The 16,907-nt window shown below is 44.9% G+C and overlaps 3 protein-coding genes across 6 annotated transcripts; 1 reads left to right on the forward strand and 2 right to left on the reverse strand.

Moving 5' to 3' along the window:
• Positions 1-1,679: 1,679 nt before the first annotated feature.
• LOC147252943 (asialoglycoprotein receptor 2-like) lies at positions 1,680-6,547 on the reverse strand. 2 transcript variants are annotated; one of them, XM_086217079.1, is made up of 9 exons: positions 6,452-6,547; positions 6,076-6,225; positions 5,764-5,873; positions 5,403-5,456; positions 4,514-4,606; positions 3,016-3,201; positions 2,477-2,622; positions 2,145-2,248; positions 1,680-1,814 (listed from the first exon to the last, which is right to left on the reverse strand). In XM_086217079.1, exons 3-9 carry the CDS (start codon positions 5,822-5,824, stop codon positions 1,691-1,693), a joined length of 768 nt encoding a protein of 255 aa, XP_086073205.1. In that variant the 5' UTR covers positions 5,825-5,873; positions 6,076-6,225; positions 6,452-6,547; the 3' UTR covers positions 1,680-1,690. The 2 variants fall into 2 exon arrangements, with proteins under 2 accessions (XP_086073205.1, XP_086073206.1); XM_086217080.1 differs by having other exon boundaries at positions 6,425-6,457.
• Positions 6,548-6,747: 200 nt separating this feature from the next.
• On the reverse strand, positions 6,748-16,635 carry LOC147252944 (C-type lectin domain family 4 member E-like). 3 transcript variants are annotated; one of them, XM_086217878.1, is made up of 9 exons: positions 16,177-16,635; positions 15,947-16,083; positions 11,671-11,776; positions 10,230-10,310; positions 10,037-10,144; positions 9,769-9,942; positions 8,704-8,855; positions 8,027-8,142; positions 6,748-7,429 (listed from the first exon to the last, which is right to left on the reverse strand). In XM_086217878.1, the coding sequence occupies exons 3-9, from the start codon at positions 11,729-11,731 to the stop codon at positions 7,282-7,284; spliced, it is 840 nt and encodes a 279-aa protein (XP_086074004.1). In that variant the 5' UTR covers positions 11,732-11,776; positions 15,947-16,083; positions 16,177-16,635; the 3' UTR covers positions 6,748-7,281. The 3 variants fall into 3 exon arrangements, with proteins under 3 accessions (XP_086074004.1, XP_086074003.1, XP_086074005.1); XM_086217877.1 differs by lacking the exons at positions 15,947-16,083; positions 16,177-16,635 and adding an exon at positions 12,446-12,734; XM_086217879.1 differs by lacking the exons at positions 10,230-10,310; positions 15,947-16,083; positions 16,177-16,635 and adding an exon at positions 12,446-12,737.
• tspan13a (tetraspanin 13a) lies at positions 12,288-15,816 on the forward strand. Its single transcript, XM_086217880.1, has 6 exons — positions 12,288-12,660; positions 13,500-13,667; positions 13,772-13,852; positions 14,283-14,396; positions 14,495-14,611; positions 14,694-15,816. The coding sequence occupies exons 1-6, from the start codon at positions 12,598-12,600 to the stop codon at positions 14,766-14,768; spliced, it is 618 nt and encodes a 205-aa protein (XP_086074006.1). The 5' UTR covers positions 12,288-12,597; the 3' UTR covers positions 14,769-15,816.
• Positions 16,636-16,907: the final 272 nt, after the last annotated feature.

Here is a 16,907-nt window from a genome sequence, read left to right on the forward strand (position 1 = left end):
CTCCCACCCCCACTGTAAACAGTGTGGGCAAGTTGCCGCCTTCCCCCCCTGAGGCGACGGACGGTTTGCCAGAACCTTTTTGGAGCCGACCGATAGTCGTTCTCCATGGCCTCACCGAACTCTTCCCACACCCGAGTTTTTGCTTTGGCGACCGCCACAGCTGCACACCGTTTGGCCTGCCGGTACCGGTCAGCTGTCTCTGGAGACCCACATGCCAGCCATGCCCTGTAAGCCTCCTTCTTCAGCCTGACGGCTCCCCTCACCTCTGGTGTCCACCAGCGGGTTCGAGGATTACCCCCGCGGCCGGCCCCAGCAGCCTTGCGGCCACAGCTCACAGCAGCCGCCTCAACAATGGCAGAGCGGAACATGGCCCATTCGGACTCAATGTCCCCCACTACCCCCGTGATGTGGTCAAAGCTCTGCCGGAGGTGGGAGTTAAAGATCGTTCTGACTGGTTCTTCTGCCAGGCGTTCCCAACAAACCCTCACTACTCGTTTGGGCCTGCCAGGTCTGCATGGCATCTTCCCCTGCCATCTGATCCAACGCACCACCAGGTGGTGATCAGTTGACAGCTCAGCTCCTCTCTTCACCCGAGTGTCCAGAACATGCGGTCGCAGGTCAAATGATACGACTATAAAATCGATCATAGATCTGCAACCTAGGGTGTCCTGGTGCCATGTGCACCGGTGGGCATCCTTATGTTCGAACATGGTGTTCGTTATGGCCAAACTGCGACTTGCACAGAAGTCCAATAACTGAACACCACTCGGGTTCAGGTCGGGCCTGCCGTTCCTCCCAATCACACCTCTCCAGGTCATGCTGTCGTTGCCTACGTGAGCGTTGAAGTCTCCCAGTAGGACAATGGAGTCCCCAGCCGGGGCAACATCCAGTACCCTTCCCAAGGACTCCAAAAAGGGTGGGTACTCTGAACTAGTGTTCGGCGCATATGCGCAGACCACAGTCAGGACCCATTCCCCCAACCCGACTATATCTAGCCGGTAACGCTCAACCTCTTCCACCAGCCCCAGCTCCTTCCCCACCAGAGAGGTAACGTTCCATGTCCCAAAAGCCAGCTTCCATGTCTGTGGTTCAGACAGCCGAGGCACCCGCCTGAAACTGCCACCCAAACCACATTGCACCGGACCCCTCCGATTCCCCCGATGAGTGGTGAGTCCAAGGGAGGACGTGCCTGTGTCTCCTCTTCGGGCTGGTCCCGGCCGGGCCCCACGGACCAAGGCCCGGCCACCAGGCGCTCGCCTTCGAGCCCCCACCCTTCATGGAAAAACCAGCAAGTGCTACATGTACCCTGCCCGGAGGGGCACCGGGGCCCCGCCCTGGAGCCAGGCCCAGGGTGGGGGCACTTAAAACGTACGCAAAGTAAAAAAAAAAAAAAAAGCTGAACACCCAGTATAGAGGAAGTCGGCCTTGGGAACTGTTGCACCAGCTCTAGGAACTAGTTTGCACAATTGGTGCAAATGCTTGCATTTCCAGCACAGAAAACACAGATTGTTCTCCAATCTTTGAGGTCGGCGACGGTCCACCCTGGCCTGGCAGCCACAGATGATTTCCACCCAGAGAGATGATAATGTCACATACAAGATAGAATATCAATGGAATACAACAACACCATTTTTTTTTTCCAAAACAAAAATAAGAATTTTAAGTTGAAAATAACAAATGCAGTGTTGAACTAATTGGTCCACTTGATGGCGCTATTCTCGCAGATGAATTTGTTCCATCGCCTACACTTGGCTGGTTTCCAGCAGGCGGTAGCATCCTCGTCATGGACCAACAGCACACACGGCTGCTTCCACCTTGAAACACAGAAGATTCACATCACGACATTTATTAACGTGACGTGACCACCGAGACATTGTCAAAGTAGTTGAATCCAGGCTCGTGTCCGTGCAGATGCGTGCACAGCGGACTGGAGGGGATGTATATGAGTTTTCCATTCATCTCTACGTGAAGGTCGCTGTCAAGCTAAATGTCTGAGATATCCCAGGAACACCTGGAGGGAATTCCTACAAATAAGACACAAGTATCCAGGGGTACTCAAAGGCCCCACTCTTAGATGAGCAGAGAGAGAGAGACAGAGAGAGAGAGAGAGAGAGAGAGCGCGCGCAAGAGAAGGGGTCTCTTACTCAGAAGCGTCGTTGAGTCCATCAACCGAGCAAAAGTCTTTCTTTGTGTCTCCATCGATCCAGAACCCGTCCCTGGAATAATCCGAGTGATTACCGAGGAATTCCTGTTGAGTCATCAAGAGAGATCATCAAAAACTGACCCTTCGCGTTCCTACTGAGCTCCGATCACCAGAATAATTAATTGCTAGAAAATGAAAAAAAAGAAAGAAAAAAAAAAAGCTTGGAATTTGAGGCTGAAATACATGGTTTTTCCTGCGTTTTCAGCGCTTGTATTTTCATGCAGTCTCTGAAATCAGAATGAATTACTGGGGTTCCATGTCGGCGAAGCTCACCTGTTCTTGGAGACTGTCGATAACAACTAGCACTGCCGCACTGTCTTTGCAGTACTGTCGGCTTTCATACCAAGACTTCCGAGCACCAGAGAAAAAGTAGCACTTTCCCTGGTGGAGAGTCCAGCCGCTCTGGCAGGGTTGACACTCTCAATTCAGAAGAAGGAAAAACGCACTCAGGATTTGTAACATTTGAATCAGAATTCTGAATTGTCAAAGAAAATACAAACATATAATATCACTACATTACGTCTGCACATTTTTGATGAGGAACTGATTATACATGATATAGTTCATGAAACGTGACTTCCAGGTTTTGTTTTTCTCATAGTGACAATTCTCCCTTTCACACCTGCTGCTGAGTTCGTTTAGTTGTCGACGGAGCACAGCAACACTCAGAGAGACGGCGGAGGACGTCGTGTTCATGTTCTGTATCAAGTCTGTGCAGGTTCAGCTTAGGAAACCCTGCTTAGTTCTATGAAAAGACGTCGCCAAGCTGCCGTACCTCTCCATTAATGAGTTAACAGCCTTGAGGGAATTACCTTTTTCAGGGCAATACTTCTCCACTGGAAAGCTGTCAAATGTCATTATGATCGACAGCTTAAAACTGAGCTCGTCTCTGTCTCCGCTCAGATGTTCCATCTCTTTGTCCAAGACGATCCTTTCCTGGATCCTCTGTTGTTTTACTGCCATGAGGTTGTGGAGGTTTGCCCTCAGGGTCACGTAAACTATGATGACAGCGAAAAGAATCAACCGGGAAAAGATCATTTTCCATTTGCCAACATGCAACCCTTGGTTTTGAATGTCATTTTATGCTGAACAGCCAGAAACACTTCAACCTCCAAAGCAGTAAAGTTAACCGCTGGACAGAATTGTGTCCAACAGAGAGAGCGAGAGAGAGCGAGAGAGAATGTTGACAGGAAGTAAACAAGCAGCTGTAGATGTAGACTTGATGATTCATACTGAGAGATCAAATCCATCCATCCATCCATTTTCTACTGCTTATCCTGTTAAGGATTTAAAAAAAAAATAATTCAACACAGCATGTCGCAAAGCAGCTTGTATGTTACAACTCTGAGTTAATGTTCTACAATTCTACAACTCTGAGTTAATGTTCTACAATTCTACAATTTCATTTAGCAGACGCTTTTGTCCAAAGCGACATACAACACGAGCAAGAATTTAGACTGGAGGGAGAAACCTGAGGAAGTAGGCAAAGTGCGTCAAGTTTGAGTGGCATCTAGTGACAGAAGAAGTGCTTTTTTAAGATATACCAATAATTCCACATCAACATTCATCCATCGTCTTCCGCTTATTCCTGTTAAGGGTCGGGGGGGTGGAGCCTATCCCAGCGTCTACGGGCGAGAGGCGGGGTTCACCCTGGACAGGTCGCCAGTCCATCGCAGGTTCAACATAGAGAGACGAACAACCATTCACACTCACATTCATACCTATGGTCAATTTAGAGTATCAATCAGCCTCATCCCCTCTTGATGTCTTTGGACTGTGGGAGGAAGCTGGAGTACCAGAGAGAACCCACACAAGAACACGGAGAACATGGAGACTCACACAGAAAGATCCCGCGCCCGAGCCGGGACTCGAACCTAGAACCTTCTTGCTGTGAGGCCACAGTGCTGACCACTGCACCACCGTGCAGCCTCCACATCAACAATATCTTTCAGAAGTCAGCACATTCGATATTCAACATTGTCAGTATTCGCTAAGAGCTCCTGACTCATTCCGCCCCTGAGGGGAAAACAAGCAGCATTGTCCTTGACTGTTGAATGGCACCATGAAATAGAGTTGGGTTTGTTTGTTTGTTTGTTTGTTTTTAATGTAAACCAGTGAACTACCAGAACAAGCAGCAGATATCTGGCGTGCAAAGTGGACCACGTGATTGGGGTCTCAATCGCCACCGTTAGAAGCGCACCTCACGAGGCGTTTTAGGGTGCAGTTCAAGAGAACATCAGCCGATGTTCTGGAAATGTGCTGACCTGACTTGGTCAGTGGAAATCATTTGTGTGGTGCAATGAAACTCACCGATGACAAGGACGCAGAGAATCCCAGCACCAAGCGTCCCCAAACACGCAACCGTCAGATACAAACACCGGGGTTTTGCAGGCGCGTCACGATCTAAAGGGAAAAGTTATATTTCAAAGTGGAGCATTAATCATCTCCTACGACGTTAACGTGGGGAATTCTATTGTCAGAAATGAGCCCTGGTAAATCTACTGAGCAGCAAGACTGTTACTTTATAGAGTCACATCCTACGAAACTGAAGCGCTGACTATCGACTCAAATGTTGTCCCAAGGCTCAAATCGAGCCTCAGAACTGCATTTGTATCGTTTCTTCTTTTTCTAAGGACTTCAGCAACAGAGCTCTCGTCTCAGAGGGCCAGCGTCGTTGAACGCAGCTTTGCTTTTCTTACGAGGGCGCATCTGAACGTGCAACGCGTAGACAGGGAGCTGTGCCGTGGATGAATAAAGCAACCATACGTGGTACATACCACTTAATCAATAAATAATAATCATTATGGAAAAACTACTTTCTTTTTTTGCAGAGATATCCCATGTAACAGCTTTCTTTTTTTTTTTGCATTAATTAATTCTCTTGGAAATATTACACGGAGCTATAAAACAATTCAGCCACAATTTCAGTGAAAAATGTCAATTCATGTCTTGTTTTGGAAAAATAGAAGTCCAAATTCAGTGCGACAGAGTATATTTGGTGGTTATTTTAATTCACTTCATTTAAAAAAAGGAAAGAAAAAAAAAAAAGGAGGCGAAATATAAACTGCCACTGATGTGGAAACCTATCCAGACACATGACAGTCTCAGTCGCTGATCTGTTAGTGCTGGAGGATCCAGTGGTGATGATTCCTTCGAAACAATTGGTTGATGCTCTATGCAGTGAAGCTTTAGAAGTTACTCGGCGCAGCGGCAGCAGGCCCTTCGCTGGGTGGAGATGTCGGCTCTTTTCTTTCTGGGAAGCAGAAACAGCAAAAATGGGGAAACAGTTACAAGCTACTAAATAAGCGGATCAGTTCACAATAAAATAACACAATGAGGGTTCCAGGTTGTTGTTTTTGTTCAACACTTCCTGTTTGAACAGAAAAAAAAAAAAAAGCTGAACCATGCAATCTAAATACCAGACAGTTTCAGTTGCAGTCAAACCGATCAACCGAAGGTGACTTAAAGGTACAAGAAAACGATCTTGGTCTTGGAATAATGAGTTACATTGTCATTGTCATTGGCTTGAAAGACACAAGGGAGGTAACTGAGCAGCTCACCCTTTGGAGGTTGATGAACATTCTTAAAAATCACTGTAGCGTATTGGAGTTCCTCCTCCATCTTCAAACCACATCAAAAGCTACTTGTTTCAGCGCAGAGAAGCCGTGAACTGCACAGAAACCGACGCCGGTGTCGTTTTGTTACAGTACAAAAGATAAGAACTGACTTCCTCTTCAGAATATGTCACACAACACACATTTAACACAGCCGTGCCAGAGGTGGCTTTGTGGTTATTGCATGCTCTCTCTCTCTCCCTCTCTCTCTCTCTCTCACACACACACACACACACACACACGCCCACAAATACTTACAAACATGTCAGCAGCTTAAAAAAAAGAAGAATGTGCTCATCAATGGAGGAAGCTGCTGTTGAATTCGACCTTGACATCTTGAGTTTTGCAATCAGAGATCCGCCTGGTTGTAACTCGCCGCGGTCGAAAGGATGTCTGCACCTTAACGTGCTAACAAGAAGAAGGATTTTGTTGTTAGTGATCAGTTTACTAGCAGCAGGACGGTTAAATCCAGTTCTCGTGTTCACGGTGATGAAGGAACCCAGAGTAATAACTTGATGTGCATTTAATAGATTTTGGACAACAAATTTCTCTTTTGTTAAAAACACCCTCGACTTATTTGAAACGTTTGTTGTCAGTGAAATAATACTTTGTATGTCTTGAACTGCGGCCTCACAGCAAGAAGGTTCCGGGTTCGAGTCCCGGCTCAGGCACGGGATCTTTCCCTGTGATGGACTGGTGACCCGTCCAGGGTGAACCCCGCCTCTTGCCCGTTGACGCTGGGATAGGCTCCACCCCCTGCAACCCTTAAAGTAGGAATAAGCGGAAGACGATGAATGAATGGATGGAGAAAGATGTGGTCGTAGTCGGCATGCAAGGCTGGGAAAATGAGTTTTTTTCATTGTGAAGCACTGAAACTGCAGCCTGTATTTATTTAAGGCAAGAAAAATAAATCTCAATTTTAATCTCACTTTTATTTTTTAGTCCAGTTTAAATTTACATTTGATTGCATTATATTTTACCATCTCACGTTATCATCAAAAGAATTTTGTTAATATATGTAATGTGCTTAAGTTCAAGCTGAAATAAAAAAAAACGCCATTAAACCCACCACACGTCACACTGTTCACCTATTCAGCGACATCTTTCCTCACAATTTATCAACAAAGGGAATCAATTTCTTGATATATTTTTTTTCCTTTCAAAATCCAAGTGGTTAGTCTTCCTGCAGACGGTTCTCACATACACACACGAGTGACGCATTTCAGCCTATACAGTGACGTCATGACATACGCCTGTCAATCAATCTTCAAGATTTTAGTACATGTTTACAAATATACTGTAGTTACAGTCGCTAGCTCGAAGTAATGAGACATTAGAATGTGTTTTTTTTTCCCCCCTGTATTCACAGCTTGTTTTCTCTCTCCAAAATATTGCGGTTTAGGACTGTCTGGATGGATGGATGGATGGATGGATGGATGGATGGATGGATGGATGGATGACCTCCTAATCCAGTTTAATCAGTGCTCTTCTTTCACAGATCCAGGGGTTCACATAATCACATCTGGCTTTCCTCCAGTTAGCCAGTGGGTCAGCATCTGACAGGATTACACCACAATTCCCTTCCCTGCTCTCTTGTCCTGGGAGCCAGAACCTGGTTAAGAGGAGACACAGGATAAATCTGTGTGCTACAAAGCAGTAGAAGTGCCCGGGAGGAGGAACTCAAACGAGAGGACGAGGACTTCTTTCATCATGCGCTGCGAGCAAAAAAGTCCAAATGTCCAGAATGAAGTTGAAATGTCAAGACTTTGTACATTTTTGCCGGGCAATTTACAGACACGCAGAGGCAGTTGTGTGCACTGTTTGATGTCGTCTCAAAGACTTTAATCTCAAAATGTCAAATGTGTTTGTGAAATTCCATCTTTATTCCCAAAATGCACCATGTAAAGACATTTCTTCCTCCTCTGCATTTGTTCGCCTTTATGATCAACATTCCCACTTTTTTTTTTCTCCAAGTGCCTCTCGTTTGTTTGTTGTTGTTGTTGTTTTTGTCTCCCCCCCTGGCCCCAGTACTCCAAGCTCCTATTTTTGGATGATGACAATGAACCTACAGCCAGCACATGGTTAGCTTAGCTTAGCTCGGTTTAGCATTAACGCCTCAATGTGCAGTGGGAAAACTCTGCTGTGGACACGATTCAGGGAGAGTGAAACAACACATGTGGACATGTTGGAGTGATTGCTGTGTGCTTACATCACCGTGAGGTTTTTTCCGTTGTCCCACATCCACCCGTCACTTGCGTCCTTTTTCAGGCCAATCCAGTAGCCACGATCCGATTCATACCTTTTAGTATGGTTATTGAGGAAATCCTAAAATTTGATATGAAGCCATCCGTTACCAGAAGTTTTTTTTTTTATTTTTGCAGAATAATAATCACAACCAGTTTTTTTCCTAATGTCCCGTGTAGAAAGTCTCCCATGCATGTCCAGCCGAGATTCTCTGTCCATTTTTTTTCCATCTTTTTTTCTACACTGTATGTTTTTGTCTGTCCGTCCATTTCTCATGAACATGATACCTCTGATAAGTTCTGAGGAAGTCTCTCAAAATGTGCCACAAATGTAAGCTCGCACTCAAGGTGACCTGGAAGCGTTTTGATTAGCCACACACTTTCTAGTTTCTACTACTTTAGATGAGTCGATGCAGACAGTATGCTAACTGGCAACGTTGATACAAAAGTATATTGACACCCCCCCCCCCCCCCCCCGTCTTGAAGTTCTTAGTTTTCCTCCTGTTTTAGACAAATACGTAGCACTACTGCAGGGTCACATGACAAACATCTATTTTTACAGCATTAAATGCAAAGTTTAATTCAATCAGAACAGAGATGAAAATATAAATGAGACAAAAGTAAATCGTAAAACCGATCTTGCCTGTTCCTCCTGTGTTTCAATCAGCACCATATCTGAATGAACGTCTCTGCACCTGGAAGCACCTCTGCTCCAGGACAGCTTTTCAGAAGGATCTGAGAAAAAGTAACAGCTGGACTGGAAGAGCAGCCATCCACTGAGACAAGGCTCGCACTCTACCACAGAGACACGACATTTCACAGTGAAAATCACACAATAAATTATCAAATAATGAAAGCCTTTGTTTAACAAGGGGATTGCATTGAATTAAAAAATCTTTTTTCAAATTACTGTTTTTCTATTTTGGTCAGACAGAGATAGAGAAGATACATCCTGCTAAGAAATGACTTTTAAAAGCAACATTAGATTGATGCGTAAGTAAAGTAAAAATGGCTGGCTCCTCAGTGTAGGGGTTACAGGAAACAGGAGCAGTGACAAAGGGAATTACGGTTATTATCAACACCGTAACGCGTCACAGGCGCCACATGTTCCGGCTGCTCAGCTGCAGCGGTGCAACAGTGGCTACTACTTTATTCTCATAGGTGTTAGCAGACGGCTAACCAGAAGAGGAAATATCTGTCAACGTGAGTGGGTTTTTTTGTGTGAACATGCTCAGTTCACATCCTCCTGGCAGCGTGCAAACGCCATATCGTTAGCCTCATAGCATAATTGCCTCAGTCATAGTTTGGCCAAATGGAGATATCTGCCAGGGGCAACCAAAGGGTTGCTGGTTCGATCCTCACTTCTCCTGGTGACCATGTTGAAGTGTCCTTAAGCAAGGCACTGACCCCCTGATTACTCCTGATGGCCCCATGAGACTGGCGACCCGTCCAGGGTGAACCCCGCCTGTTGCCCGATGTCAGCTGCATGGAGATATCTGCCTACCTACACTCTCATACGGCTGCAGAGTCACTTTGCCTTACTGGCTCAATTTGGCCAAAGTAGGACTTCGGCAGTTATGCGAGGAGGCTAATGGTAAGCTGTGAAACGTGGAGAGATTCACCTGGCGGTGATGAGTTAATGAGCAAGAACTCAGCTGTTGGTTCACATCCAAACATTTTCTTTGCATGGATTGTAGACAGTTTTCACCTTTTTGGGGGCAGTACTCATCTACGGGGAACTGATCGTATTCAAGGATGACTCCAATGGTCCAGTTGAGGTCATCTCTCTTTTTCTGCAGGTCGGCCCTCTCCATCCTCAGCTGCAGGTTCTGTGCCGTCAAGTCGATGTTTTCTCTGCTCTGCCTTGATATGGCTGTGTTGACTGCATTTGGAGAGAGACCTAACTATTGTTGGACTCACTTATTACAGTCAAACTGACTGGAACGTCCTTCAGGTTGACAGACGGACAAACTCACAGTGGATACTAAGAGCGATGATGACCGACAACGAGATGACGCAAATGACGACCAGAGCAGCTGCCGCCACACAGAGAGGAGAAGGGAGCTGCGATTTCTTTTCGTCACCTAATGAGACAAAGCATCAGTTTACGATTGTCATTTTAACAGACACCTGTAATATAACATTGGAAGGTTTTCATGTGAAGAGAACCTGGTTTGTCAGGATTTGGGTTCTGTGCCAGCTGCTTAGTCTTCACCTCATCATAGATCACCTCACCACCTCTGGGTACCCCTGGAAACAGAAAAAAGGCCTCAAGGAAAAAGAAAAAGAAAAACGCCTCTGTCAGAGTGTCGTGCAGTCTTGGGACACTAAAAAATGACATAAAATGATGCATCAAGAATGGAGGGAGTTTCTCCAAAAAAACAAAAACAAAATTTTTAACAAATATCCACGATGACTTAAGGGTGAACGAAACATTTTGGAGGCCAAAGGTCACTGTCACTGAGACTGGAGCTCTGCTGTGGTAACTTCACCATTTTAGAGCAGCAAAGAAGAAGCAAATTCCAGAATATTTTATGTTTGAAACCCCACTAAAGAAACATGTTTGGTATCACGGCTGTAGATTTGGGGGGGTGGGGTGGGGGTGGGGGTGGGGCTGTCTGTGACAGTGGATGGTTTTCATCATTGAGAAACGTGAGAAAAGAAATAGTAAATGAACATCTGAACTATGAATGCAGTCCCTGCTTTAAGGATTTAATCGAGCAATTTTAAAACGCTTCAGGGCAGCAAAAAGCATCGCAGCGTTCATGAGTCATTCTTCCCTCATGCGTGGGCTTCAATGAAGCCCTGAGACACGGAGGCGCAAAAATGATATGAACTTTTCCTGTCCTGATACAATAAGATGAAGGATAAGAATTTAAGAGGCTTTGCAATAAAATCCTTTTTTTTCTACCACTTATCCTGTTAAGGGTCACGGGGGCTGGAGCCTATCCCAGCAGCCCTCAGGAGAGAGGCGGGGTTCACCCTGGACAGGTCACCAGTCCATCACAGGGCCGACACATAGAGACAGACAGCCATTCACACTCACAGCCACGCCTACGGTCAATTTAGAGTCTGGATTAACCTGGTCCCCTCTTGATGTCTTTGGACTGTGGAGGAAGCTGGAGTACCAGAGAGAACCCACGCAGACACAGGGAGAACATGGAGACTCACCCAGAAAGATCCCGTGCTCCAGCCGGGACTCGAACCCGGAACCCGGAACATTCTTAAATGTTATATAAAATTATCTTATTTGTATACATGTATGTATGTATGCATGTACTCACGTGTGTGTATATATTATGTGCACACATATGTATTTGCATATCAGATATACTGTATATACATACAGTACACTATTGAAAACATGAGTATGTTTTACTGTTCGCAAAATCTGAAATTAATACTGATTAAATGTGTTTGTGTGGGCATTGCAGAACCTGCTTCCAACATAAATGTGGTTTAAAGAAGTTTAAAGAAGGAAGCAGAGGAAACACAACATGGCACAGAACCCAGTTACAGTACATGTCCATGTAGGTCAGGATGTGAAAATCATCAAAGTACTACAAGTCATCCAGGCTGGGCTGTAAAAAAACACAAGTACGCAACTCACCAGGAGTGGAGTTAGCCTGAATCTTGAGCGTCACATAATTCACTTCTTCTTCTTCTGCCATTATTTTGTCAGCGTTCCTCTCACCTCAAGGATGACATGCAAACCCCTGCAGCAGAAATGTGGTTCATTGCGAGAGGAGACAAAAGACTTTGAGCATTTACATGAGCTGCCATGGTTCTGCTTTTTTAGGGCATGATGACACAGAGTCAGTCCCCCCCCCCCCCCCCACACACACACACACACTGCCACAACCACAACATTTCGTATGTGTTTCAGCATACATTAAGCAAAGGCCAGGTCATGCATACATGTCAGAGCATATGTGTAAAGAAGCACACGCACAAACACAAACACACACAATACTGAAGGACTGGGTTATATCATGGGGCCATACAATAGCAAAATTGAGGGAACAAGTTATATTTCGTGACCTCAAAATAAAACAAAACTCTGACTGCTTCTCTCTACATCTTTACAAATCTCAAATTAATGAAATGATTGCCAATGAGACCCTTAATAATGAGTCTGTGATCCCTGAGTAGCCACAAGGAGGAGCTAGGGAGCGCACTCGGGAACGAGCAACCATGGCGTGGGAACAGTGACGTGATCATCCAGTGAGCTGAAATGTAAACGTAATGAAGTGTAAACATCCTTCAGCTGCATTCTCTCGTCTGTAGCCGAACTTATCTCCGTTTACTTGGGCTGATAGGATGTAACAGGCCAGTCAATGACAACCTGGAGCGGCAGGGTGACTTGGTGTGCAGTTTTGTCTCACCTGCACTCGAGAGGAGGTGGAACAGAGGAGGAGGAGGAGGAGGCAGGAAGTGCCAAGACCGGCGGAGTCCCGTTGAAAAAAAAAATCAACAAAAAAAAGCTTGAAGTGAAATCCCGAGTCAGAGAGAGGTTGTGAGCGTCCGGCGAGCAGCGATGGTTTGCGGCGGATTTTCTTGCACCAGGAACTCGCTCTGCGCTCTCAACATTCTTTATGTCGTAAGTGTCTTTGTGTAATTAACTCAGATGTGTTCAAGAAGTAATGACGTAACTTGTTTTTGTTGTGTTTGTAAAAACAAACACAACAAAAACGGTGGAGTTTTGTGTTGAGTTCAGTTGTAATGAAGTGGCCGCAGGTGCCGGTGATCAATGATGACTAAAGACAACGACTTGTCAAACACGCAGTACTGCAATCGGTGGATTTCATGGATAAGTAGTAATACTCGATGGCAAATAAAAGTACAGACACGGGGAAGTGGTACTATACGGAGTGCCAAAGACTGACAACTCCGTTCAGATTGTGTTGAACCATTTCTAAAGACGATAATGGCCCTTGATGTAAGTAAAGGTCACTCCGGAGTGTTTGTGCATCACATGCATGTATTAAAGGTGTCATCACGACATGTGACAGTCCACATAGATCATTGCACACTAGGCGAGGTGGTAGAGGTTCCTGTTTCGTTGTTAATGAGCCCGAACGTTCTGTTTTGTTTTTTTCCTTCTACTTTAACAAAGTAGCCCACAAATGTAATCCAGTGGCATTAATCTTACTATAAACGTCAATCATAAACGTTATGATTGACAGGAAGTTTGGTATTCTCACAAGTATATCGTCACACTAAAACATAAAGTCCAGAATAATCAGGCCCATGCAGGTGTTTCCGTGTTTTGAGCCTGGTCAGAAATTTGTCTCTATTCTGCCTTAATTAACCATTTAATTGTATCTTTTCCGGCTCTGTCACCTTCCTGGTGGAGTAAATCCACAGCGCTGATCTGCCAGGAACTGCTTCCTCCTTCTTCATTCCATCTTTTTATTTATTTTTCCCTTCTCTTTTCAGCTGGTGAGCCTGCTGCTGATCGGAGTGGCCGCCTGGGGGAAATGGTTCGGCCTGGTCTCCAGCATCCAGGTGGTGGCAGGGGTCATCGGCGTGGGTATCTTCCTGTTCTTGGTTGCCTTCATGGGGCTGTGCGGTGCCCTGAACCACCACCAGGTCCTGCTCTTCTTCGTATCCTTCAGTGTGGGGTTTGTTTTGTTTCCGGTGGTGTTTCTAAGGTGAAGATGACGTTTCTGTTTGTCAGTCCCTCGTCAGACTTCCTAAACTCTGTCCAGTACATGATTATCCTCTTCATAGTGTTTGTGGTGCAGTTCTCTGTGTCCTGCGCTTGTCTGGCTCTTAACAAAGACCAACAGGTAAGTTGATTTAGTCTTTGCCGAACCACAGTGTTGGATCCTAAATCTGCTCTCTACCTGCCACAGCCTCAGAGTGGCTATTTATAGAATGAGGGAAACAAATAAAAACGAGCAAACATAATAGGGTCTTTAAGTTGTTCCGAGGGATGCATGGTGATGGATTTTTTGCGGGTATCTCATCTAATGTCATATTTTACAACTAACTTTAGCACCCATCAACTAATGTTGATATTATGTATATAAAAACAAGTTTAAAAATGCATGTAAAACAAAAAAAAGAGAGGGTTTTTTAAAATTTCCATATGAATATTTATGCTCATAAATTATAACTAGTGTCAGTGGGTTTTTTGTTTTGTTTTGTTTTTGTTTGGGGGGGGGGGCAGGATTGTTGGCGCACTTTGAATCTTGTGATATTTTCTCTCTGGAACAGAACAGTCTCCTGGAGGTTGGATGGAACAAATCCGAGGCCACTCAGACTGACATAGAAAAGACCCTGGACTGCTGCGGCTTCTCTCACGTCAACTACAACGGCTCATGTGCGGCCGTAAGTAAACCGTCTGCTACTTGTATGTTTTTCAGCAGAAATGAGTCTTTTCTCGTCTTTCTGATTGTTGGGGTTTTCTGTTCCCCTGCCGCCTCCAGAGATGCTTTGGAAGCAAACCGGTGTCTTGTGACACGTGCGCCAGCACCATCCAGCAGTACGCGGGGGAGGTGCTGCGGTTTGTCGGCGGTATCGGCCTCTTCTTCAGTTTCACAGAGGTCAGTCAGTAAACGATGGTGACCTTGTTGACGTGTGGAAGTCAGTAGAATGTTAAGCGAGTTATTTATGTTTCCTCTTCAGATCCTTGGAGTTTGGCTGGCACACAGATACAGAAATATCAAAGATCCCAGATCAAATCCTGGAGCCTTCCTATAACCAATGTCCTTTTAATAAATCATGCCTTGCACTGCTGAATATATTTTTCCCCCAAATTACTCTTGATGAGATCTGACTTGTTTTGCTAATTATTTTTCTGACAATTTTTTGTTGTATTTATGTTTTTGACTAGGATGAGGGAAATTCATTATCGTCACAATTGTGCTACATGAAGCTAGCAGCATTTAATTAGCTTTGCATAAAGACTGAAAACAGCCAACCTGTTTGAATGCACTCACTCCCCGGAAACCTGATTAAACTCTGATGAAACAAATTAGGGTTAACGTGTTCATCAATTACCTATAAAGGTGCCATCAGCTTTTTTTTCCCCCCCTCTTTTATTCCTCATAAAGCTAGGCTTGCTGTCTTTGGTGTTTATGCTAGGCTAACTTAGGCTGTAGCTCAGCACAGATGTTTAAGTGGTTAAAAATAAACTTTTTCAACGGGCATTGCTTTACGTACAGAAGAACTTGTGTCCGTTCAGGTGTCTCGGTTGGCAGAAATGTCTCCTAGGAATCAAGATTTTACACTCTGAGGGATACACAGAGCTGCAGAGGCACTTTTGACTAGAATACCATGAATAGATGATTGTAGCCCAGCATGGGTTTTTCGGGGTAGTCCAGACGTCGTGTTGACTAAATTCTTCTAAAGGATAAACTCAAACTTTGTAAATTCAGAGATTCAGCTCGCCGTGTGTCCCGCTTGTGCCCGGGAAACAAAATGCTTCCCAATTTATTTGTACCAAGCTGTTGTTATTGAAAACTAGAGAAGTCATTTATTCCCTTGTGGAACAGACCCGGGACGGCTGACCTGGTTCCACCCACATGTCGGGGGCCCTGCCCTGGACCGATAAGCCAATCGGGCATATCTAACACAATGTACTGATATGCTGCAGGACTTTGACTGTGCTAAGTGTCTGAGACAAAGTGTGTCATGGGATCAGGATGTTCAAATGATTTTTTTTCCTCTTTTGTTACACTGAAGCATTTTCTAATTTGACGTGTCAGACATAAACTGTTCATTTCTATTGTCTAAAAGGGGCTGAAATCAAACAGCAGCACTTTATGCTTGTATACACACACACACACACACACACACACACACACAGAACAGGTCAGCACCATGCTGGCTGTGCTGACCACTCCCAGGCAAGTAATGGTGGAGGATCTCATGCTCACTGGTGTGTTTTGCAGGTATGGGTGTAGGAAGTCGGCACAGCAGGAAACGTTAAAAGCTGTTGCAGCTTAAATCAGGTGATCTTTTGCTTGTCATCCATATTTGTCTTTTTTCTTCCTGCACAGCCGTCGGTTCTCTTCTGCCCAAAAATAAACATGCAGAGGAACTGCTTAGCCCGTCAGATCCAGAGCTGATAAAGAGGTGTGCTTTAAGTCACCAAAGGTAAACGTACCACATGAGTCACTCACATTCCTCCGCGCTAAACCGGACACCAACCAGGAACTGCAGTCCTCACGAACGATGCGGCTGTTCAACCAGTTTGCTGAGGCGACTGCAAACCCACACGTTAGCTTATTCAGTGCTGGCAAATATAGATACAAAATATTAGAATATATTTGTTGTGGAAACAAAGCTTCATATACAAATTGATTAAAAGCAAAATAAGCTTGAGTAGCAGGGGGGAAAATGAAAATAGCATCTATAAAAGCATGTGTTTGAATTTATTTTAAGAGAAGCTCTTGCCTCACCGCTCTCATCTTTTACATTTGACTGCTGTTTCACAATATGCTCCGAATACGCGAACCATCTAACGACCTCACCGAAAACATGCAGAACACTAAATCACACCATCAGTCCCAAGAATGTACGCAAACACAAACGTTTGCAATTCTTGTACCTGATGAGCAGAAGTGAAACGTAATTCCCCTCCTCAGCAAGACGTTTCAGGTGTCTTGCAGGTGAGAAGAATATAGGAAGAGGCACTAAAACGAAAGAAAGAGACCCAAGACTCCAGACACCCCAGGCCAGTGGACATGGAAGCTTTTAAAAACGGAAACTCAGTTTTACACTACATATCTAGTACCAATAGCCGGTGCTGACTTGGAATCCCTCGGTCACTGGACATGGAAGGAGACAAAAACCCGAGTATTATTATTCCTATTAAAGATGGTGCCCGTATAATTT

The sequence above is a fragment of the Aulostomus chinensis genome, chromosome 11 (assembly GCF_037954235.1).
Source record: "Aulostomus chinensis isolate RoL2024-O1b breed Wild chromosome 11, RoL_Achi_v1.0, whole genome shotgun sequence".
Lineage (NCBI taxonomy): Eukaryota > Metazoa > Chordata > Actinopteri > Syngnathiformes > Aulostomidae > Aulostomus > Aulostomus chinensis.